Genomic DNA, 25,325 nt, shown 5'->3' with positions numbered 1-25,325 from the left:
ATAAGTTTCTAAATGTAGCAAAACTGAAAAATGTAAAAAACCATATTCAACGTATTGGTACCACTGTCACATGTAGCAGAATTCAAAAGACCAATAGTTCGAACGATAACATTCTGTGTGCATTTAAACTATTTTTTTCGCTCATTTGAATTAGGACTGGCCAAAGTTCAGTTAACGAGACGGAGGTTTTCGAAACTAACGGAAGAGTCCGTTAACAAACAGAAAAAACATAACGGATTAGCCGTTTTAGAAAAAAAACTGATGGTTAAAACGGTAACTAAAAGGCTAAAAAAGGTAAATTTCTTCATTTTCTGAAAAAAGTTGCATGATTTTTTTGAAAATTTTTACAAATTTAACGCCTTTTGATGTTTTTTAATGTAGTCTTCTCTGTTTATAAACTGTTAATTTTTTTTTCATTGTTAACGCCGTTAATACTGTTATATACTATTGAGGGCAGTGCAGTTAAAGATTTTTCTTTAAACCGTTAACGAAAATGCGCCGTTAACGCCGTTAATTTTGTAATAACGGTACCATTAACGGCTATAAAGCTTTTAACTATTGTTAACAACTTTCCATTAACGTCGTTAATAAAATTGAGATCGTTAACTATAAATGGTAATAAAAAAACGGAAAATTCCATTCACGGAACGAACGTTCTGTTCTCACCTTTAAAATTAACAGCTAACTGAAATTTTTATTTTTTAACGATTGTAACTAACCATTAACGAAAATGCTAAAAAAAGTTGGAACGTGCCCACCCCTAATTGGAACTATAAAAAAATGGATCAATTGAGCCGAAAAATATATAGTTTAAATGAGCAAACAAAATAGTTCAAATGAGCAAATAAATTGTTCATTTGAGCAAAAACATAGTTCAAATGAGCAAAACAATTGTTCAAATGAGCAAAAAATAGTTCAAATGAGGAAAAAAATTGTTCAATTGAGCAAAAAATAGTTCAAATGAGCAAAAATATAGTTTAATTGAGCCAAAAAATAGTTCATTTGAGCAAAAACATAGATCAAATGAGCCAATAAATAGTATAGATGTTTTGGATCCCTCNCATGGATATTATTGGTCATGTGGCCGCAGCGCCCAGCTCCCTAGCCTGTTTTAGTCGCAGCGCTTGCCCTCAAAGTCTATCCTAGCCACAGCGCTCGGCCCCCTATCCTGTCCTATCCGCGGCGCTCAGTCCAGAAAATGTCTTAACCTAATCTAACCCTAATTTTGTTGAAAATTGTTGAACTTGTAGGTCTGTCCTGTCTGCATTACATGTATATTATTGATCATGCAGCCGCAGTGCGCGGTCCCCTAGCCTGTCCTAGCCGCGGTGCTCGGCCCCCTAGTCTTTCCTAGCGGCAGCGCTTGGCCCAGAAATTGTCCTAACCTAACCTAATGCTGAAATAATACAAAGTAAATATTGTTTTGAAAATAGTTGAAATTTAGGCAATTGCCTAAATTTTGATATGAAATTTACGAAAATATATGTATTTTTAGGTTAGCATCAAACAATTCAACTCTAAAAAAAAAACAATTTTTTAAACAAACAAAAAAGACGTAAAAATAAGGAAAATAAAAACCTAAAACTTGGAAAAATTATAAAATATACGTATTTTAGGTTTGCCTCAAACTTTTAAACTCTAAAAAAAACAAAAACATTTTTTTCAGAAAAGAAAAACTAAAAAATACGTAAAAATACGTAAAATACCCACCTAAAATCTTATCAAAATTACTTGGTATGAAATTTACGAAAATATATGTATTTTAAGGTTTGCATCAAACCTTTAAACTTAAAAAAAAAACATTTTTCAGAAAAGAAAAACTAAAAAATGCGTAAAAATATGTAAATTTATGCAAGTTCTTTACCAAAAAGTTGATTATACTATTTTAACGTAAATAAACCTTAACCTAAAATATATGTATAGAGGCTTTAGTATTTTTAGGTTTTCGGGTTTAAAGCTGGTATGGGCTGCATGGCATTTGAAATCTATAGTTTAGGTCATTTTGAACTACTTTTTTCTCTTTTGAAACGAATGCTTCATTTGAACAGGGGCGTACGAGGGCTTTTGTTTAGGGTGGGGGGCACAATCTGCGCGAAAATTTTTTTTTTGGGTCTCCCCCCCCCCCCTTGGCAAAATTGTGCCCCCCCTTAAAAACCCCTTTTTTGAAAAAATATTGATGCTTTTTTAAAAAAAAAATTGTCCCCCCCCTCCCACCTGGACTTGTTTTGTTCACCATAAAAATACACCAAAAAGACTACATTTTTGGGTGGTATACCTTATAGAGTCTAAAAATTATTCCTTTGCTTGAAAAAGTAACTTTTTAACCCATCCCTTAACTCCATCACAGCTAATTAAATCAATAATCAAAGCATCATTAAAAATTATATTTTCACTAATAAACGAAATTACTTCTGAAATTTTTAGATAGAAGTTACTCAATCTACATATTCACCAACTCTTTTAAGCTACAATTTCCTGGGATCCCTGGGATTTGCTTGCACAAACATATCAATGATTTTTTCAGTAGAGAGCTCAGACAGCCTTATAGGGTGTAAAGCTATAAGTGCAAGATCGTTAAGTCTGCTCTCCGTCATAGTACATCTTGTGTAATCTTTTGAAGAATAAAACTTTTCTCTCCTTGTATCAACAGTGAATTTAGACAAATCCTTAGTCTTTCTCATCAGTGCCCCCTCCAGCCCCCCCCCCCCCTCGTACGCCACTGCATTTGAACTATTTTTTTGGTCATTTAAATCGTTTCATATGTCCATATGTAAAATATTTTTGGTCATATGTATTAGATGCTATATCGGTTGCACTAATGTCCGATTGAAAACGTACATCTGCACTAAAGTCAGCTGAAACCGGTTTGAATTTCTATTGAACATTAGTGCAAAAGTACACAAATCGAGCTTTACCGTGTTTAATTGGACTAAAATTTTATTTTCCCCCTAGTAATATTTTATTGTCCCACCAGGAATATTCAGTACAAATGATCATGAGTGCAATTGATCTGAAATACTATTTGTTCAAACGAACTTTTTTTCTGTAATTATTTGTGCAATTGAACATTATTGCAAATGAACATTTCAAACAAAAAATCTGTTCAATGTGAAAAATGGTGAAACTTAATAGATTTTAGTTGTATTGAACATATTTTTGTTCATTTGAACTAAAATATGTTCATTTGTACAGGCCTAATGTAAAAAATAGTGAAATTTTAGATTTTAGTTCGATTGTACATTTATTTTGTTTATTTTCACTAAACTATATGTTCATATTGACTTTAAATTATAGGTTCAATGTGAAAATGGTGAAATTTTAGATTTTAGTTCGATTGAACATTGTATTGTCCATTTGCACTGCAGATTATAATTATAACTTATATTTGCAATAATCATAATTTATGGGCAAACTGGTGAAATTAGTAATTTTAGTTTGATTGAAAATGTTTTGGTTCATTTATATATTAGCACTAAATATGTTCCTTAATGTACTAACTTCGATTTTAGCTTTAGTACTATTGAACATTTTCTGTATATATTATATTATATATATTAATTCCTCCTAATTAATTAAATGAGCCGAATTCCGCTACAATTTAAAAAATAGTTCTCCACGTCACCTGCACGTGCAGCTCAAAAAACCTAGTCCATCGCGGATTTTAGTTTGATTGAACAATTAAGTCCGAATGAACGTTAGTACGAATGTACGTTAGTCCGATCGATCATTAGTGCAATCGATATTTCACCATGTATTAGCAATTAACTATTTTGTGATGATTGTTTACACACGCATACAAACCTTTATTTTTTTATGAGATAAAAAATTTTAAACTGCATATTTAATAGTTAAAATGAGTAAATAATGTGAAATTTATTTTTAAGTTAAAAAATGTCGTCTTTTAATTAAAAGACGACATTTAAAACATAGAGCTAATTAAAAGAGCTTGGTTGGTTTGCAGAAGCTAGATATTAACCGGTTTCTGGCTAGAGGAGAGCCGAGAGGCAGGAGAGCTAAGTGCGTTGCCGCCTCTAAGCAGTTCCTCCAGTAAAATTGTTAATTCCAGTCTTTTCCACGAATACATACATCCTCCATACTTAATTATAAACTCTAACAATGTGAAATTAAACAGAGTTTATAATGATGGTGGTTTGGGACTGGAAAACTTAGTGATATGGTTGATTATTTAAGTTTTAAACTAAAATTGGTGACTCTGTTTGGAAAATGGCCGCTGTTGAGCCGGCTAGAAATCAAACACAAGATCAAAAGTTGACAAATGGATATTCAGGAGAGAAACTAGAACTTGGTAGAGATATGGGGGACTCAAACGGAACCCAATATCCGTCTCCAGATTCTAATGGGGTTTCAGGATATCCGCAAGGGGGACCAAATAACTATGGACCATACGGACATGGACCCCAAGGGTATCCGGTGAAGGGACCAGGAGGGCCCGGATATCCGGGTCCATATGGACCAGGGGGCCCGGCTACAACCCCCACCCTTAACTCCCTTCTTCAGGATAGACGGTATCCAGGGTACGAAGGGGGGTCCCCGGCAGGTGGTCCCCCTCCAAGGGGCCCAGGGCCACCAGGGGGGGCTCCTGGATATCAGAATTGGGGTTATGGACATCCAGGATATAGGGGACAGGTAAACGTCCTATTTTTTTTCTTCAAAGAAACCATGTTTATTGAATGATGAACTTTACACAAGGGCTAAATTATTTAAAAAATTAGTATTTTCCTTATACTCGGACGGACCTTAAAAAAATTTAGGTTGAAAATTTTCCAATTTTGGTTTCAATCTAGAGAGAACTGAATTTTTTAATAGAATAATAATATTTCTACAGAATATGCATATAGTAATACAAAAGTTAACAAATCATGCATTTTTTATGTCTTATGTTTTGTCTTGGACCACACAAATGAATGAAAACAATTTGATCATCGATAATTGAATTTATAACAATAACTATGCTTTACTTGCATAAATCTGTTTTATTAATAAGAAATATATTTTGATTATTCTGAAAGTTAATGCAACTTTTTCTAGTTATTTACTAACATCTTCTAACTCTATGCTCTGCTTTATCAAATATCAATTAAAAGTAAAAGACAGCGTCAAAACTTAAAGAAAGTCTTGAACAATTCTCGACGAGGGGGGGGGGGGGTATGCTTAAATATATACAAAGCTGTAATCCATTTCGTTTAAATGAACCTAGTATAGGATTAGTGATTCTAGAAATATTAGATTTACGGTGGCGTTGCACACTTCATTCCCAACCTAATTCCTTTTAGACCGACCCAGAATTCGGCTCAATGGACGTTGGAGACTTTCAGGATTCAGGGGCTATCGAGAGTGCCCCTGTTACCCCTGTCAGGGGCACAGGCAGGAAGCGAGGGCGCCCTAAGGGGTCGGGAAGGGGGCGTGCTGCAAAGGGCCCTAGTCCGAGCCCCTCACCTAATCCGGTGATTTTCGTGAAACCATTTCTTCTTTTTCAAAACTTTAAACCCAGTTTCTTAATTCTTTTCCTCTAAATAAATTTTACACGCAACATAATTGGCTGGATTATATAATTTTATTGATGATGGTTTTTTTGGGGAAAAAAAGAGAATCTTTAGGTTTAAAGTAATAAGAAGAAATGTGCGTTTTGTTTGTTTGTGTTTGTCCACTAGTTTACACCACCACATTCACGGGACAATCTTGGAGCATATATATTCCCCTCACCTAGTAATATTGCATGTTTGTTTGTTTTTGTTTGTTTATATTAATATTATTAGTATTTACTTTTTAGTTTGTACTTAACTGCACTACACCGCACTACAAATGTGTCACTAAAAGTATAATCACGGTTTTAGTTTTTCCATTTATTTCAATCGTCTCAACAAATCTTCCAAACCTGTTATTTAAACTTTTCTAATGGGTGAAATGTGTGTGTGGGGGAGGGGGGTGTCTTAAAGATTTAATGTTTTCTAAACTCCCTAGCAACTTTGTATGTAACTGAATACTTGATAGGCACGGATGACCATTAAAACAGTTTATTTTATGCACAATGTACATCCCTGTATAGTGAACATGTTCTATAATATATCCTGTATTAAAGTTGTTTCAAATAGAATTGCAGTTGTAAACTTCGGATAACAACTCTCATGTAAATATGTTGAAAACTTTTCCTGCATTCAAGCTTTCAATTTTTAGTTCACATTCAGGAAACTTATCCTTTTATCAGACTAGCGACATTTTTTCTCTAGTTTTCATGAATTCATCTCGGTAATACATTATAATTATATCATTCTTTTCTAATTGAATTTGAAACCATTGAAAGTTTATTTAAATCAAACAATCCAATTTAGGTTTCCCATGATTCATTCATCAGGATCTATCTATCTATCTAGATCTCTATCTATCTATCCTGGGGATGTAACTGCACTCTTGACCCTGAAAATACATAATACTTGTTGAATAGATAGTTTACAAATTCCTAGGCTTAAGTATTTAGATATTTATACACTAGTCTAGATACGTCCATTCAAACTATAAAATGGGGAAAATCTATAAATTTCTTTCAAGTTTGTTGTTCCAAATGTATTTCCGAATTTTTTTTTTTTAAATAAAAAATTTAGGGAAGGGTGGGGGACCTTAGGGTCGTAAAAATAATGTTTTTATTGGCATAAAAAATTTAACTTTAATGATAGCTTGCATTAACTGGGTTTAGCTGAATTTTCTTTCTAAAAATTTAATTGCAATTACAGATTAAAAGTTGGAATTTATATCAAAATAGACAGTTGCAACTCAGTTTGTGCCAAATTAATATGGCCTTTTCACACTTGCACATTTCTTGATTGTCTAAGTATTAAACTTCAAACATTTTATGAAACTTATTTTGCTACAAAATGTTAAAATTACGGATTTAATTTGAAGGAGAAAATCTCGTGGAAATCTTTAAATTTGCCCTTAAATAGGGTACAATTAAACTTCAGGCCTATGTTAGCATGGGCGAACAATTTGGAAAACTTTGTTTTTTTTCTGATCTGCTAGTTGTAAAATTGCATGATATATATGTACTATGTTTTGTATAAGTTCAGTACTCAGATGTGAACACAAGTTTTTAAAGTTTTGTTCTGTACAGTGCTGAATACATGACTTACATTGAACAATAAAATGGTAGCAACTTTGATTTGGTGACAGACTCTTGTAATGACACTCCTGTCTGCATTAAGTTTGTATTGTGCTTGTATAAATGTTTATTTATGTTTGACTAATATATATTGCATGATTACATGGAACAGATGTTCCTGAGCACATAAGCCAGGGAACACCTGTTCCTTCTCTCTCACTGGGAACTGCGTCCTGTTATTTTTGCATCAATACGATAATAATTGAAAAAGAAAGAAAAGTTTTGATCAAACTCTGAAATTCTATTTTACTCCAATCAGCTTAATAAAACTTCCTTTTTATTATCTTTTGATGTACTAAATATATGATATTTGGGGTTTTAATAATCTATTTTTATTTGTCAGGGACCACCCAGACCAGCTTATGGATATGCCGGGGGGCCCGGTCAGGGGTATCCACCTTACCGAGGGGGATACCCAGGAGAACCCCAGGGATATCCACCCCAAGATAGAGGATATCCCCCACAACAGGTATATCCAGTAGAAATATTAAACTCTTGAATAGTTTAGAGCAAATGTAGATAGTAAGCCCCCCCCACCTGTTTGGATATGTAGAAAATGTGTTTCATTAAACTCTTTCATGATATGTATAATTTAAGATTTATGAGGTTCTGAGCTAAAAGATCAAATCAACTTCAATAGAATATCCTCTTTTTTCTAATTTAAAAGAAAACTAATTCAAAAAAGGCGATTTAATTTTCTGTAATAGCCAAATTCAACCAAGCAACTTTGAAACTAAAATATTTTTTGGAGAGGGGGGGAGAGTTTTCAAGAAAATCTACACCCTTTTAGACTAGTTAGTTGCGTGTAATTAGTACCGTTTGTTTTAATCTAATTAACCAACCACATAGTGCTTGCTGATTTAACAATCTTTTGTTATTTTAATTAAACCAGGGTAACCCCCCCCCCCCTTAATTTTATAATTATAAATTGTACTTTGATTAATAAATCCTAACGTTTCTTTCAATTTTGATAAATTTTCAAATATTTAATGTTTAAATACTCTCGTTTTTGATTACTAATACCCTTGTTTAAAATAACTAATACGCTTTTATGCAATTCTGAATTGAACCAATGATGAAAAGTTTTGTTCTACTTCCAACCCAGTTTTCAATGTCAATTTGGTTCAGTTTAACGCATGGAAAAGGAGAGTCAGAAAAAGTTTTGCAAACTATTTTCCAGTTAGAAACAGCCAATTTTAAACTCTTTTCTTCTCTAAACGGATTCACGCAATTTTTCTTTTTTCTGACTCTTCTAAATTATTTAACCGCTTGTGACGTCTTGTTTGTACAGGGTGGGCAGGGGCACGGGCATCCAGGGGGGGACAATGGAGAGGGGCCCCCGCCCCCTCCAAGCAAACATGAAGGTCCCCCTGCTGCCACTTGGACACCCCCTGTTCAGCCGCGTAGAAGACAGGTAGAGTTAAATCCCCGCTTCCTCTCAATTCCATCTCTACTGAAAAAAAAATTCTCCCTCTCCTTTTTCCAATTTTTTTTCGCCTATTCCTCCTTATAACACCTTTTTTCCTTTCTCCTCCTTTCAACTCTTTTCCTGTCCCTCCTTCCAACTCTTTTCCTTTCTCCTCCTTCCAACTCTTTTCCTTTCTCCTCCATCCAACTCTTTTCCTTTCTCCTCCTTCCAACTCTTTTCCTTTCTCCTCCATCCAAGTCTTTTCCTTTCTCCTCCTTCCAACTCTTTTCCTTTCTCCTCCTTCCAACTCTTTTCCTTTCTCCTCCTTCCAACTCCTTTACTGTCTCCTCCTTCCAACTCTTTTCCTTTCTTCTCCTTCCAACTCTTTTCCTTTCTCCTCCTTCCAACTCCTTTACTGTCTCCTCCTGCCAACTTTTTTCCTTTCTACTCCTTTCAACTCTTTTCCTTTCTCCTCCTTCCAACTCTTTTCCTGTCTTATCCTTCCAACTCTTTTCCTTCTTCGTATCCTTTCTATTCTACCTTACCTCTTTTTCCCCCTACCCTCCTTTCAACTCTTCCTTCTTATCTTTCCCATTCTACCTTACCTCTTTTTCCCCCTACCCTTCTTTCAACTCTTCCTTCTTATCTTTCCTATTCTACCTTACATCTCTTTTCCTTTTTTTCTTCTCCCCTCTTTTTCTTTTTCTTCTTCCTCTTTTCTTCCTCTCCTCCTTTCTATTCTTAAATATTAGCCTCTATTCATTCTTTTTATCCTTCTCCCCATTTACTTTTTTATCCTTCCTCCTTCTTTCATCCTACTCGTCCTCCTTTCTCCTGCTCTCCCTTTTATTTCTTATCCGTCCACCTCATCTTCTCCTCTTTCTACTCTATTACTCTTCTACTTTTTACTCTTCTCATCCTTCCCCCTTCCACCTCCTCTCATCTTTGCAGCTTTTCCTCTCCTTCTCATCTTCGACCCCACCCCCTTGCTTTCTCAATATCCCCTACTCCTTTTCAATCTGCTTCCTTTTTTTCTCGTATCTTCATATTCCTATTCCACATTGCCCATAGGTTCCTCATGTAGCTTCTCCAATTTCTCCTTATAAGCTACTCTTATGTTTGTAGAATTTTTACCAATAAACCTTAAAAGCTTTCTTACTGTTTGGCTTTTACTGCTTTGCATTTGTAGATATTATATTAATTCTATTTTAACAAGTTGTTAAAAACTCAAAAACTAAATTAATGCAATAGACAAAGAGAACAGAATATGTTAGAGAGGAATTTCCTCAAAAAAAGTGTAAAACGGCCATACTACAGGTGTACTTCACATATTTGTGCTCTAATAAGTTATTATTTCGTTAAAAAACATATTACTTTACAAACGACGATTTTTACAGTTTTATGTTTAATAAAATTATTTTAAGTCACCTAAAACAAATAAACATGTTTAAGAAGTTGGAAGGGATGTCCAGGGATCATACTGTATTAGTGTGATGTACTGCGTATAATTTGTGAACCTTTTCATGAATTGTACACTTTGAACTCCCTTTCACGCTGAAAGGGACTGACAAAATGACAAAATTCATACCGAGGGATTGTTTAAATTCCACTCTAATATATTCTATTCTCTTTGGCAATTGATCAAAATCACCATTACTAAGAACTGGCAACTTTGGTAACATAGATGTAAATAGAATATTAGATATTAGTTGATCCTTGACACCAACATTTTTATTAATTGCATATTTTTAGGGACAGAATCCTGGAACAGATGGGGTGAGTTATCTTCTTCTGTAGACATTATGTTGAGAGATCAATTAATCTTCAATATGGGAGGGGGGGGGGGGGAAAGACCGGTTTAAGATGATTAACAGTTCTAACTTTATCCCAGACAGAATGCATCTAACTGATAATTCTTCGTCCATTAAGGAAATCAATGAAACCATTTCAAAACCTTTAACTTGGGAAAGTTACCTTCTTCCTTTCATTTTTTGCAAGGACTTTTTTGTTTAACTTTTTAACTCGTTCTTGGTGACTTAAAGGGAATATAAACATAATTTCAAGTGACCCTCCATGCAAAGATGGCATTGTCCGGTTCAGAACAGTACCCTTGAAAGCTTTGTTTGATCAAGTATGAATTAGATATCAATGTTTCTGTTTTTTTTGATAATATTTTTATTTCATGTGCGGGTTTTTTGCAAAAGTGACACATTTTTAATCTGATTAAGGTTTGAAGGGTACCGTTGTAAATCGGATATTGCCAAGAGCATGAAGTTTCTATTCAAATTACGCTTCAGTCCTTTAAAGTGTTTGCTTTCTCATCAAAATGAAAATTATGAATTTGATGTTTATTTGAAAACAGTAAAGCAATGAACGCACTGGTGCCTTCATGTCTAGCTCTAAAACTGAGTTTAATAATCCACCTCATAGAAATCTAATTATGTCGGACGCAAAAAATGTTCAATTCGAACAGAAAATTAATTGCCAAATTTTTAAACTAGTACCGTTTGTTTTAATCTAATTAACCAACCATGTAGTTCCCCTTGTTAATAAATAATTGACCAAATATTTCTGTGATATTTTGCAATGCAGTTTTTAACTTGGATGGAGATAAAATGCACTCGGTGCATTTAGTTTGCAGTTTTCAGCCCAACCCAACCAAACTTGTGTTAAATTAGTTGAAAATAAATCTGAGATTAAACCAACAAAGAAATTGTTTCTTTGTTGACATTTATTTTCTTTTCTTTCCTCTCCCTTAGATTAGACGGACATTTAAAGTTTAGAACTCCTTATTTTTTGCTCCCCTAGCCCCTTTTCTTCCCATTTAATGGGGAGAAATTCTGTCGTTAGATTGTACTTTTTTTTGGAATGTCGATACTTCAAAACAAGAAAAGGCTAAAAAAGCGTTATTTTAAAAGAAAAAAATATTTTTTGGATACCAATTCAATTATGACTTTTACAAATAGTAAACCTTTGTTTTTTAACAAAACTCGGATCAAAAGAAATGTTATGATCTCAAATGGATTAAAGAGAGGGGGGGGGGGTAATTTTATGGGTATACTTATATCTAAGAAGGGGGAGGGGAATTATATTTTATTTCTTCTTCTACGGAGGGAAAAGATACAGAATTTATGAGGGATTATGGGGTGGTTAGTTTAGACCAACAAGACAAACAAGCTTAAAAACTTATCATTACATTTTAAAAAACTATGCTGAGAATAAGAAGATTATTTATTTTATATTTTTAACAAATTGTTTGATGTTGAATGATAAGATTGTTAAGTTGATTATTCAGCATTAATGGTGAATTGGTAGTAAATAAATATAGTTGTATTGATGTAGAAGTCCCCAGATAATTCATTGATTACAGTCAATGCTTACACTCTAATTACTTGGGAACATGTTGCTTATAGTCTTAATATAAATTAATATATTCATTCAAGCATTCATCTATATGCTTGTTACTCATTTAAGCATTCATCTCTAGGCTTGATATTCATTCAAGCATTCATATCTGGACTTACTATTCATTCAAGCATTCATCTCTATGTTTGATATTCATTAATGCATTCATCTATATGCTTGTTAGTATTCAAGCATTCATATCTAGGCTTGATATTCATTAATGCATTCATCTATATGATTGATATTCACTCAAGCACTCTAGGCTTGTTACTCATTCAAGCATTCATTTCTAGGCTTGATATTCATTAATGCATTTATCTATATGCTTGAGATTCATTCAAGCATTCATCTCTAGGCTTCATATTCATTAATGCATTCTTCTATATGCTTGATATTCATTCAAGCACTCATCTCTATGCTTGATGTTCATTCAAGCATTCATCTCTAGGCTTGTTACTCATTCAAGCATTCATCTTTATGCTTGATATTCATTCAAGCATTTATCTTTATGCTTGATATTCATTTTCAAGCATTCATCTCTATGCTTGATAGTCATTCAAGCATTCATCTCTATGCTTGATATTCATACAAGCATTCATCTCTAGGCTTGTTACTCATTCAAGCATTCATCTCTATGCTTGATATTCATTCAAGCATTCATCTCTATACTTGATATTCATTCAAGCATTCATCTCTAGGCTTGTTACTCATTCAAGCATTCATTTCTAGGCTTGATATTCATTCAAGCATTTAACTTAAGGCTTGTTAAACTCATTCATGCATTCATCTATATTACTTTGCCCATTGAATCCGGATCCAGGAAGTCAAAATGTTGCTAAGCGCTACATTTATAAGTTAAAATAAAAAGAACTATGAAACACAGATAAGAATGCATAAAATCAATATTCAAAAATCCTCATCTTCGTCATGAATCATTCCTCTCCTCCATTTATTTACCCCAAGCTCCCTGAATTTGATGCCCAATAAATCTCACATTTTTTACCTGGAATAAAATTAAAACAGTTTTAACCGGCGAAGAAGCCGTATTGAATGTTTTTAAGGTTAAAGGGTGGATTGCATGTTTGGATGCATGGGAACAAGATAAAGGAGGAGGGGGGGGGGGGTTGCTTCCTGTAAAAATACTTTCACGGCATTTTAGTGAATTTTAACTTGGGTTCGATTAGAAACTCAAATATAATTATGAACAAAATGTGTAAATATAAAACAAAATAATGTTGATTGTTATTTGTTAGTTCGACTAAATGATTTACATTGCTGCATTTTAATTAACTTGCAGTACATCTATTTCATTTTTAATAATCAGTGCAATGCCCTTTGTTCTAAGCAGTTCTCACGAAATCTAAAAATTGCATTTTTTTCTCTCAAGGTTTAATGTTTTCTGTCAGGGGTTTGACAAGTAACTAGGCCCCGGTCTTTTAAAGATATTGCACCATTTGACGTAATAGTATTCTCAATTCTTTCCTAACTTCCNCCCAAACTTCCCCTCCCCCTTTCCCAAGCTCTGGGGGGAGGGGGGGATTCTATCCGCATACAAGGAAATTGGAAGCTTCGGCAGATTTTCCAAGTTAAAGAAACTTCAGTGCCGGCCTAGAAAAGGATTGTTAAAAGGGGATTTCAGGGACCTCGGGAGGTCTCAAGGGGGTCGTAGAGGCCCTGAAATACAGGGTCGGTCGCTGTTCTAGCTAGGGGTCCCGAGCCCTCTCCCAGTCCCTGTTCAATTCTGTATAGAGTGGCAGGCTGACAGCCCACCTCGGCCATCTTGGAAAATACAGGGCCGCCGGCTCCACACAAACTCTACAACAGAAATACAGAGTCCAGACAACTTCCAAACCTTAACACATTTTTCTCAACCATGTCTTATAAAAATAAAATTTTAAAATCATTAATTTTGAGATATTTTTGGACCCGAATCACTTTTTCGTGAAAATGAAAATTTTTAAATGATCTCCCCTTTTACATCGAGTAGATTAACGGCAGATTTACTTGGCTTGGTATAATGTCAATTTTTAACGTTTAAGACTAAGAAAGTGCATTCAAAGTATGAAAGTTTGGCCTAAAATTGAATGAAAAGTCGAACTATGTTTACGGTATAAAATTGTGTTCAGTACTTTATGAGATATCGACTGTTTTAAAGAAAATATCGAATTTTCATCGAGTAGTTTGGCCAGGTGGATTTAGTTGGACTCTGTTGTGAGTGTAGAGCTCGGTCGATACATAGACCCGCGATAATGCTCTGAACCCCGTGAATTCCTGCTCCCCCTCCCTCCCTCCCTCCTACAATATTTCAGCCCAGCCGAGCACTCAAATACTAAAACGCCAGAGAAAACGACTTTCTTGTTGGAGTTTCAGCTCTCAGTCCGGACTTGAGGGAAATAACAAAATTTAATCTCTCTCACACACACGCACACAATACTTTGACAGACACACAGTAACTTCACTACTCAGATTAGAACTATGCATTTTCTGCATTCTATACAGAAGTAAACATTATTTCATATTATTGGAGTAATTGATAGACTTAAAGGAATTCATTGGGAACGATGCGCACCTTTAAATGTACTTTTTGAACAATGGCATTTTCATGCCTGAATCCATCTTGTTACAGCCGTTACAACATTATAAAACGATACCACTAATTCTTCTTAAATAAGAATTGGATAAGACGGTCTTATCCCCCCACACTCAAAACACATCCCAAATGCCATTTAAGCCCCCCCNCTCCCCCGTCTGTAATTCATTATTATCACATTCTTTTCTATACTTCCCATGCTAATTACTTGACAGCAAAAGTAAACTAAAATTGTTGAATATTTTATTAACGTTGATAATACTACTAAATAGATGCACTGCCTGACTATGCAGTTAACATACAATACAAATATATTTATTATCTGTTTTGAAATAAATATGATACTCAACAGAAGTAAACATTAAAAGTCAAAGCGTATTTCATTAGCAAAAGTATGTAAAAATAATATTACCAACAGTACTTATCATACATTATCATAAACTTTCTAGTATTATCATAAATTTCTTACCATTTTCTTATACTTCCTAGCATTATCACACACTTACTAGCCCTATCATACAATTCCAGACATTTTCTTAAACTTCTTAGGATTATCTTACGCTTCCTAGTATTATCTTACACTTCTTAGTATTATCTTGTACTTCCTAGCATTATCGTACACTTCCTAGCATTATCACACACTTTAAAGCATTATCTTACTCTTCATAGCATTATCATTCACTTACTAGCATTATCATACACTTCTAGCATTGTCATAAACTTCCTAGCATTATTATACACTTCCTAGCATTACCTTACACTTCCTAGCATTATCATACACTTCCTAGCATTATCATACACTTCCTAACATTATCATAAACTTATTATTCTACACTTCCAAACATTATCATACACTTCCTAGCATTATCATAAACCTTCCTAGCATTATCATAAACTTCCAAGCATCATCCTACACTTCATAGGCTTATCATACAATTCCTAGTATTATCTTACATTTCCTAGCATTATCCTACACTTCCTAACATTACCTTACACTTCCAAGCATTATCCTACACTTCCTAGCATTATCATAAACTTCCTAGCAGTATCTTACTTCCTAGCATTATCCTACACTTCCTACATTTGTATATCCTTCCCAGCATTTTCTTTTTTGTGGCATTATTTTCACTTCCTAGAATATACAAATACTTCCTAGCATTAGTATAGATACTTTAAAGCATTATCATAGACTTCCTGGAATCATCATACACTTCCTGGAATTATCATACACTTCCTATCATTAATATCTTTAAAATCACGCCAATTGCCTTTGTCTATTGTCCTTAATATTTTTATATTCGTAAAATTTTATCCTATCCTCGTTCAACAAAAATTACGTTCAATCTATTTTATTTTTATTATCTTTCTATTCTTTCTTAACACAACTCTTTACATTTCACCTGGTTGTCCTTTTTGACTGTTCTTCATCATAAATATCCCCCGAACACCCCCCCTCCACCATAATTATCCCCTCCCCTCTTTGCCAAGTTACTATGTCGAATTCTTTGAATGATCTCGGATAAGTATTGTTTAACCTCTGTTATAGTATTCATACAAGGGATTTAATAGTGAATCTTTACATTTGTATTTTCCCTGGGGGAAGGGGGGGGGGGTAAGAGGGGGATCGTATCCCAACCCCTTTCCTTTTGAGTCATATATTCAATTTATTTGCTTTAAATTTCATAGCTTTTGTTGTAAAAATAAAACAAATAGATTTGAAAAATATTACTTATTTACAAACTTCTAAGGCCACTATGATTAATATATGATAGAGTATTGAAGATAAGGCTAGAGAACCGGCAATCGTGCCAGTACAACTAATTTCTTGCTCCCTTCCTCCTACCCAGACTAAATCTGTGTACCAACACGCCTTGGGTACCTGCCCGTTATTGCACTCTCCGTTAGCCCTACGGACGGAACTGTATTAAGTTATGGCCAAGTCTAGGATGTACCGTCCCGGCTCTTCGCCCAACACGCCTTCCAATGTACACAGTTTCAAAGCTTTAACACAGAATAGAACTTTAGTTTAAGTTTTAGTTAAGAAATATATAAAATATAGGATAAAACAAGCTTAACAGTGGACATATAGTGAATATATGTATCAATTGATATCCAGGTATACAAATACTTTTAACGCTTTTCAATATATCTTTCTTCAAAACAAAGATTTTGTTGGGTTTTTACAAAACCTCTTTGTGTTTCCTATACAGGCTTGGAGTCGGCAGCGACTAGAATTAAAAATGGATTCGGCAATAACTAAGAAATCGTCGGTCGTTTTTTAAAATTGAATGCCACATTTGAGGGTTTCATAAATATCTTACAATTGAACAATTATATCTTGTTAAAAATTGATGGTCATTTTTGTTTTTGTCTTGCGTCTCGATAACTGTTGAAATTACTGATCTTTAATTTTAAGGGGGGGGGGGGAACATTTAAATATATAATTCAAAAATTGATTTAGCTTACTCATGCAATAATAAATTAAAGGAAAAAACCATTCAATTAATAAATTTCAAAATTACTTGTTATGAAAACAAATATTAAAATTTGTGGAGATTTCTCTGAATTTATCTATTACCTGAATCTCCCTGATTTGTCTAAATTTCGTGAATTTGTATATGTCTGTTGTGTGAAGAGTTTATTGTTCATTGATCAGCTGTTGGAAAATTATTTGTTTCTACTCAACAAACTTTAATTGGTGTCTAGGCCACCTCCCCCCTCCCCTTCACCCACGTAAAGAGGAGGGGGGGGGGGGGGACCGGGGTTCATACAATACAGACATGGGGGGGGGGTGCAACATTGTTGAATTAGAAATATTGATTAAATGTTGGTGAAATGAAATTGAATTTTGTTTTTAAAGTTTTACATCTATATTATTTCTGTATTTCCTGATTTATCTCCATATTCTAGTGTTAGACTATAATAACATCACAACCAATAAGGCACTTCCCAAGAGAATTAAATTAAGTTTCCATTGGGGGGGTTTACTTTACAACAAGGTTGCGAAGTATTATAAACCAGATACCAGATAAAAAATATCAGACATTTTATACTAAATATTATTTTTGTGTCTAATTCAAGTCATTTTAGTTTTAATATTAGATATGGACTCATGATATTAAATATTAGACAAATGAGTCAAATACAAGACATTTTGTGTCTAATTCCAGGCATTACATTAGATTTTAAATGTTGGACACTAGACACCTATGATAAAATATTTGATACTTAATATCAGACTCTTGATACTAAATGTTAGACATTTGAGTCAAATATCAGACATCTTCTGTCTAATTCCACACATTAGATTTGAAACATTAGAGACTCGAGATGCTAAAAATCAGACACTTGATACTAAATATCAGAGACTTGAAACTAATTATCAGACACTTGAAACTAATTATCAGACACTTGATACTAATTATCAGACACTTGAAACTAATTATCAGACACTTGATACTAAATATCAGACACTTGATAGTTGATACTAAATATCAGATACTTAATACCAAATATCAGACACGTGATACTAAATAGTAAACTCTTGATACAAAAAATCAGACACTTGATAGTTGATACTAAGTATTAGACTCTTGATACTAAATATTAGACTCTTGATACTAAATATTAGACACTTGATACTAAATATCAGACACTTGATACCAGATATCAGACAATTGATACAAAATACAAGACACTTGATACCAAATATCAGACACTTGATACCAAATATCAGACACTTGATACCAAATATCAGGCACTTGATACCAGATAGCAGACACTTGATTCTAAATACCAGACACTTAATACCAAATATCATACACTTGATACCAGATATCAGACACTTGATACCAAATATCAGACACTTGATACCAAATATCAGACACTTGATACCAAATATCAGACACTTGATACCAAATATCAGACACTTAATACCAAATATCAGACACTTTATACCAAATATGAGACACTTCATACTAAATATCAAACACTTGATACAAAAATACCAGATACTAAAGACATGATACTAAAAGATAGACACTGTAGAGTGTAGATACTAGATATGCTAGATACTAAAGACTAGATAAGAGATACTAATATCAAAGTTAGCTATTTTACTCGACCAAGATTTGGCCGAACCCGGTGATTTAAATCAAAATTCAAATTTAAGTTGAGTCATTCTAAAGTTAGGGAAATTCCTCTCTCTTATCTATCTATCCATTTATCTTTATTTTTCCAGTTCTATTTATTTATCTGCAATATTTATTAACTGTGAACATGAATTTCTTATTACGCATTACGCAAATACTTTTCTTTTTGACGCTTGTAATCTGAGCCGGACTGATAATATTTCATCATTCATTACAAACAATAGAAAACGATGGCAGGTAGGGCAGAAAAAAATAAACTATTTCTAAAACGCACAGTTTATGAGTCAAATGCACTTTTTTTTTCGTTGGCTAAAATATTTTAAACAAAATTTATGCATTGAACCACACGAAAACATTTTGTTAAGAAACTGAGTGTTTGCCACAAACTCAAATTTTCTAATCATCAAATTATTGCAATATGATCAACTCTAAGATCAAAGAATCAGAGTTTGTGATTTAAACTTAGTTCCTTTCACTGTTGTAAAACAAAAAAGCAAAACTAAAACTTATTAAGAGCATTTTTGAGCTGGATCAAGTTTTGGATCCGGATCCATTGCTTTATAGGAAGGATCCAGGATCCGGATCCAAATTCAATCGAAATGGATCCTTAGGACTGATCAGAGGGATTTGCTTGATTATTTTAGTTAATTATTAACACATTGTTGCGGTGTATGGCTGTCTACTTGGATAATGGATGAGTGGAATGTGCTTGTAGATTTCTTTACCCTTTTCTGGGATTTTGTTGACACCTAACCGGTTATTTTTTATTACTTTCAGTTTCTTTCCGACTTGGGACTTGAGAGCCATTTCGGGTGATAAATGGGGTTATCAGCTGAGATGTTAATTGTTTCTAACACCTGATCCAATTCCCCGAACACAGCTGATACCAAGTTCATGCATATTGCATTTATTATTTATTAAATAATATTTATATTGTTTATTTTTAGTTAGATTAGTAGAAATCAATAATTTGATTAAGTTGGAAATTCTTAAATCAATCAATTCTTATTTTTTTAGATTAATCATTTTTTTATCAATAGTTTGATTTGAAACGTTTACTTTTAACTTCATAGAGGGGTTTACAGTCTTGACCTGTTTTATGCATTTATTGTCTTAACAAACTTCTTGATTTACTAAACTATCAATATTTAATTTAAATTCATTCATCGCAATTATGATAATAATTCAATAATGAAAATTTATGCATCGTGAAAAAATGATTAATTCGAAATTAATTGGATTAATAAAAAGGAAATCACTTCCTGGCACTAATAAAAATCAGGCGCCACATCACGTCATTAAGCGCCATATATACATTGAAGAAACGGGGGGGGGGGGGTGTAACCCATCTTTCGAAAATTGGGGCGCGGTGTATTTTCAGTAATTAGGATTCGTTTCACAATAATATTGCAGCAGTGTTGGCTGTGTGTTGAGTCAGTCGCTGGTCTAGAGGATTCTAGGAGTACCCGAGCCCCACCACGGATAACAGAGATCCTAGACTCTAACTAAAATACGAGTTATATATATATATATATATTCTTCTAGATATAAATTCTAGATATTTTCTAAGCTCAAATATATATATTTCCGGATATATATTCTAGATATTTTCTTAACTCAAATGTATATAAATATATTCATCTAGATATATATTCTAGATATTTTCTAGACACATATATAAATGTGTTTCTTGTTAATCATTATTTTGATATAACAGATTATAGATATATCGTAAACATGATTTGATATATTCTAGATACTCATGCATAGGTTTTAGAATCTTCATAAAATCTAGATATTTTGATAGATTTTAGATACTTTTTAGATTTTGATACTTGATTCTTGACACTTCAAAGATTATAGATATTTAAAAGATTCTAGATATTTCATAGATATAAGATACTTAAAACTTGACACTTCAAAGATTCTAGATATTTCATAGATTTAAGATACATAAAATATTCTAGACACTGCAAAGATTCGAGATATTTTGACAGATTCTAGATACTTCATTGATTTAAATACTTGATTCTAGATACTTCATAGATTTAAATACTTGATTCTAGATACTTCAAAGATTTTAGTTACTTGATTCTAGATACTTCAAAGATTCTGGATACCAAAAGATTCAAGATACTTTAAAGGTTCTAGATATTTCATAGATTTTAGATGCCTTTTAGATTTCTAGATACTTCAAAGATTTTAGATATTAACAGATTCTAGTTATTTAATAGAATTTAAATATTTAATAGATTCTAGATACTTCAAAGATTCTAGGTACTTTAAAGATTTTAGATACAAAAAAGCAATGCTTAGGATCCGGATCCGGATTCGTTGGATCCGCAAGATTTTGGCATCCGGATCCAAGGCAGGGATTAAATATCACCAAAAAACTGCAAAACAAAAACCTTTTTTACTCCTAAAACCCAAAGCTGAACTTTTGATAAAAGAGAGATTATAAAAATTTCCTTATTTCTGAATGGTTCATCAAGTTATAGGATAAAAATAAGCGAACAAAAAATTGAAAATTATTTTTTTGTTATCCGGATCTGCATCAAAATTAAATGGATCCTGAGTACTGCATAATAGAAATAGAATTAAGTTATTTAATAGATTCTAGATACTTCAAAGATTTTAGATACTTAATAGATTCTAGCTATTTAATAGATTCTAGTTATTCAATAGATTTTAAGATACCGCACAGAATCTAGATACTTCATAGATTCTAAATGCTTTTAATTTGATACGTTTATACAAACGTTTTTATAAATAAAATTATTACATTCTAAGTACATTCTAAAATAAATCATGTACTGATTTATAGATTTTTCATAGATTTTAAAAACGTAAATTAATTCCAAATATATTATGCATATACATATATTTTTTCTGAATAATTCGAAATCGGTATTCTTTCAGGATACTTTCATTGAATCTTGATACATCAAGCACAGTCCTTCTATTGTGAAGAATTGTACTACCATATTGATTTACGAGATTATTTTTATGCTTCTGTATTGTTCAATTTATTGATCTTTTATTTTGTTATTCGACACATTTATTTCTCAGATTTTTCCTTATTATTTCTTCTCTCAGAGGGTTAAATGTAATTGAAGAAGACCCTATACAGGAAAGGTTTTTCCTTGAGAAGCTGTATCAAATTATCTTTTTTATAATTTAATTTGATTAAAACGACAAGTTCTAAGACGAAATATATTTTAAGAAAATCAAAATAATTTTAATTTTAAGAATCAATTTCACAAAGATAATGTTTAAATATCTCAGAAACAAAAGTTCACATAAAAAAAAACTAAAAGGTTTTAGCAGTTCATAAAATTTTATCATTTCAATAAAATAGGTTCTTTTAGAACCCAAGTGTTATTTCTTGACCCATTAATTAACCACCATTATTTGGATTATTAGTGAAATGTTTTCATTTCATTATTCAAAAAAAGTGGACAAGCCTTACAAAAATAGATTTTACAATTAATTTTTAGATTCTTAAAGTTAGTTTGAGATAAAGTCTGATTTAAAAAGGATTTTAAGTATTACTTGATAATCAGTAATACCAAGCGTGGACTTTATTGCTTGAATGAAAGTTTTACCAACATATTCTCATTGCATTTGACCGATGGGGGGGGGGGGGTATCATTAACCACATAAAGTTTCTTAGATGTGCTTCAAATCTGGATAATTATAAAAGTTACAAGTTTAGATAAAATAGAAATCTTTCTTGGTGAATATTCAAAATCACAAATTTCCGTATTAATTTTATCCGTAGAACCTGATTTGAATCTTTAAGTAGAAAATATATGAAATTAAGGTCGAATTTTATCTTATCTTAGTGGTGAGCCACTTATTCAATTAGGAAAATGCGTCGGAATGCGTACAAGAATGTCATGGAATGCGTATACGACAAAAGAATAAAAGATTGAAATTCCATTTGAATTGATATTTTATCCCTCTGATAAAAAGTTAAAGTTCTCGTTAATAATAAAGTACGACAGAGAAATTCTCTAGAATTAACCCTTCTTTTACAAGGTTTGACAAAGTATACATGATTTATTGTAGGACTAACGGGCATATCTACTGTATATATGTATATGGATCTGCCCGCTATTCTAGAAGTTGTGAAATGAGGGTTTCCACAGTTCTGATTTAGTATCTGTATTCTTATAGAGCAAACTTGTACCGAGCTTGAGTTACCCCTGACAATAATGTTGAATCTACTATCTACCCTGTCTACCTATCTATACATCTATCTATCTATCTATCTGTCTATCTATCTACAAGGTCGGAAAACCCCAGATCTGAACATCAATCAAGGAAGAAGGATATCAGCAAACATTGTGACGTCATTCTTCATATTTAGAATTTCATATCAGACTCCAAGTTAAATATTAATATATGCGTAGGAACATATTGCCTTTTCAATTCTTTTTCTAGCTTTGGGATCATTGATATTAGATATATGGACATCTCTACATAATGTGGGAAGGCAGGGGGAGAGGGGAATGCACTTTTTTCATAAGTATTTTTTATTACTAATACATTATTCTTAATTTGATATTTTTGTTTCAGGATGATGGAAGATCTCCCAGCGATGACGGTCGCCCAGGCAGCGTTGAACCGGGTGTAAGGGGGGGCCCGTCCCCTCGCCCCCGCCCCTCCCCCTCCCCAACAGGGTCCTCCTCCTCCCGGTCTATGTCCCCGGCAGTTGGACAACCCCGTGATCCTCCGCCTCGACCTAGCAGCGGGAACCCCGAAGGAAACGGTCCTATGTCTGCCGCAATGGCGTCCCCCGCCCCCGGGCCGAACTATCCAGGGCAACCTAACATGGGCCCGCCCCCACATATGTATAAGGGACATCCGCCCCCACCTGGGCAGGGTGGACCACCCTATGGATATCAGGGATACGGGCCCAGGCCTGGATATGGGGGACCTCCTGGTCCCTATGGACCTGGATACCCTGGTCCACCTAGAAACAATTCACCCGGACCACCGGGTCCAGGACAGTATCCAGGATATGGTCCATACCCTGGACCCCAAGGCTGGAATGGACAAAACAATGGGGGTAAAGGCGGACCACCACCCCCGGGTCCACCAGGACCTCCCGGACCCAGACATCCAAGTATGCCTCCTCAGCCTGGTATGCGTATGGGTGGACCAGGATACATGCCAGGTCAGAAAGGACCATACCCTGGTTCTATTCCTAGTAATTACAACGGACCACAGTTCAATGGTCCCTCTATGATGCCCCCGGGTGGGGCTGGGGCCCCAGGAATGGGTCCGCCTCCCTCTTCATCCCCTGGTTACCCAGCCAGTGCTCCGCCCTCTGGCCCTGCCCCTGGTGAAGGTGAAGGGAACTCAAGTAGCCTGGTAACTACAGGACCTGATGGTCAGCCTATACATGATGATACGAGCCAGCAGTCTACACTCTCACAATCCTCAGATAATTCAGGAGGACGGCAAACTCCCAAGGGTGGATATGGACAGGTTAGTTTTACTCCCTGAACACCCTTTTTATCGTCATTTAAGTAACTGCAGATTTTAAATCACACTTTATCTTAAATTACGGCTGTTTTCTCCTTTTCTTTTGAATTTGTTATTATTGTATTTTAAACTTTAAATTTTTTTAATTAGGGTTACGGAGGTGCTCCTGGGACCCCTCATAGCGCCCCTTCCCCCGGCTCCATGGGATCCTCTCAGGACGATCCATACCAACGAGATGTTGGATCCCCAGGACATGGTTGGGGTCGAGTACCTCCTTCTCCAGTTGGAACACCTGGACCAGGACCGGTCAGTGCTTTTACAAATCTTGAGGGTTTATTTTGTTAATTCTCCCTACTTGGTCGATAATATCCACGGTTAACATTTTATTAATGAATGAAGATCTTATATGGCGGGGTTAAGAAGTATCGTGCGTATTTCTTAATTTCAGTTAAACAAGTTAATTTACTGATAATGAAAATTCAAGAATTGTTGGTTTCATATTTCTTTCAATTTATCTTTCTTTTGATTTTGTTTTTGAATGGAATGACGCCGAATGAATACTAATATCACAGCTGTTGCTTTAAAACAAATATGACGCAGACCATACATAGTAATTCTAGCCTATAGAGTTTATATTGAAATAGTTAAAATCCTGTTATGAATCACAACTGTCTGTCTATCTCCGACTTTTTAAAAAAATCTAAAATAGGGTTTAATGAAACTAGACTTTAGTTACTGTATATCCTAGGTGTATAACAGCCATGGTGTTATGAGTTCAATTCCTAGTCCGGTGTCGCAAGATACCAGTTACAGAACTAAGGTTCAAAACCTGCTTCCTTTTTTTGCATATATTATAATTTTACCCCGTTATTAGTTTTGTTGCGTTCCATCCATACATGTTGTAGAACAACTAAAATATAAAATAAGCATTGTGTTAAGAGGCCTCAAAGATTCATATAAACGTCCTGAAAAAACTTCATGAGGGAAAAGGCAAATTAGGCATATTTGGAAATTGTGTAAAAATACACAAGAAATAAATTATCTTTTTAGTTGGAGGGGGGCGGGGCAATATTTCTTAGTTTTTCCTTAGAAGAAACAATAATG

The 25,325-nt window shown here is 33.9% G+C and overlaps 1 protein-coding gene across 1 annotated transcript in view; it reads left to right on the top strand.

The window, feature by feature from the left end:
- The first annotated feature begins 3,993 nt into the window (after positions 1 to 3,993).
- Positions 3,994 to 25,325, top strand: part of LOC111715830 (trithorax group protein osa) — a 39,116-nt gene continuing 17,784 nt past the window's right edge. Inside the window, exons 1-8 of the mRNA XM_023491213.1 lie at positions 3,994 to 4,647; positions 5,295 to 5,465; positions 7,518 to 7,643; positions 8,466 to 8,588; positions 10,335 to 10,358; positions 23,310 to 24,224; positions 24,372 to 24,527; positions 24,970 to 25,041. Coding sequence (XP_023346981.1) covers positions 4,225 to 4,647; positions 5,295 to 5,465; positions 7,518 to 7,643; positions 8,466 to 8,588; positions 10,335 to 10,358; positions 23,310 to 24,224; positions 24,372 to 24,527; positions 24,970 to 25,041 — 2,010 coding nt within the window. The 5' untranslated portion in view covers positions 3,994 to 4,224. The remainder of the gene's footprint in view (positions 4,648 to 5,294; positions 5,466 to 7,517; positions 7,644 to 8,465; positions 8,589 to 10,334; positions 10,359 to 23,309; positions 24,225 to 24,371; positions 24,528 to 24,969; positions 25,042 to 25,325) is intronic.

The sequence above is a fragment of the Eurytemora carolleeae genome, unplaced genomic scaffold, assembly GCF_000591075.1.
Source record: "Eurytemora carolleeae unplaced genomic scaffold, Eaff_2.0 scaffold1754, whole genome shotgun sequence".
Lineage (NCBI taxonomy): Eukaryota > Metazoa > Arthropoda > Copepoda > Calanoida > Temoridae > Eurytemora > Eurytemora carolleeae.
This window is presented reverse-complemented; position numbering and strand designations above follow the sequence as displayed.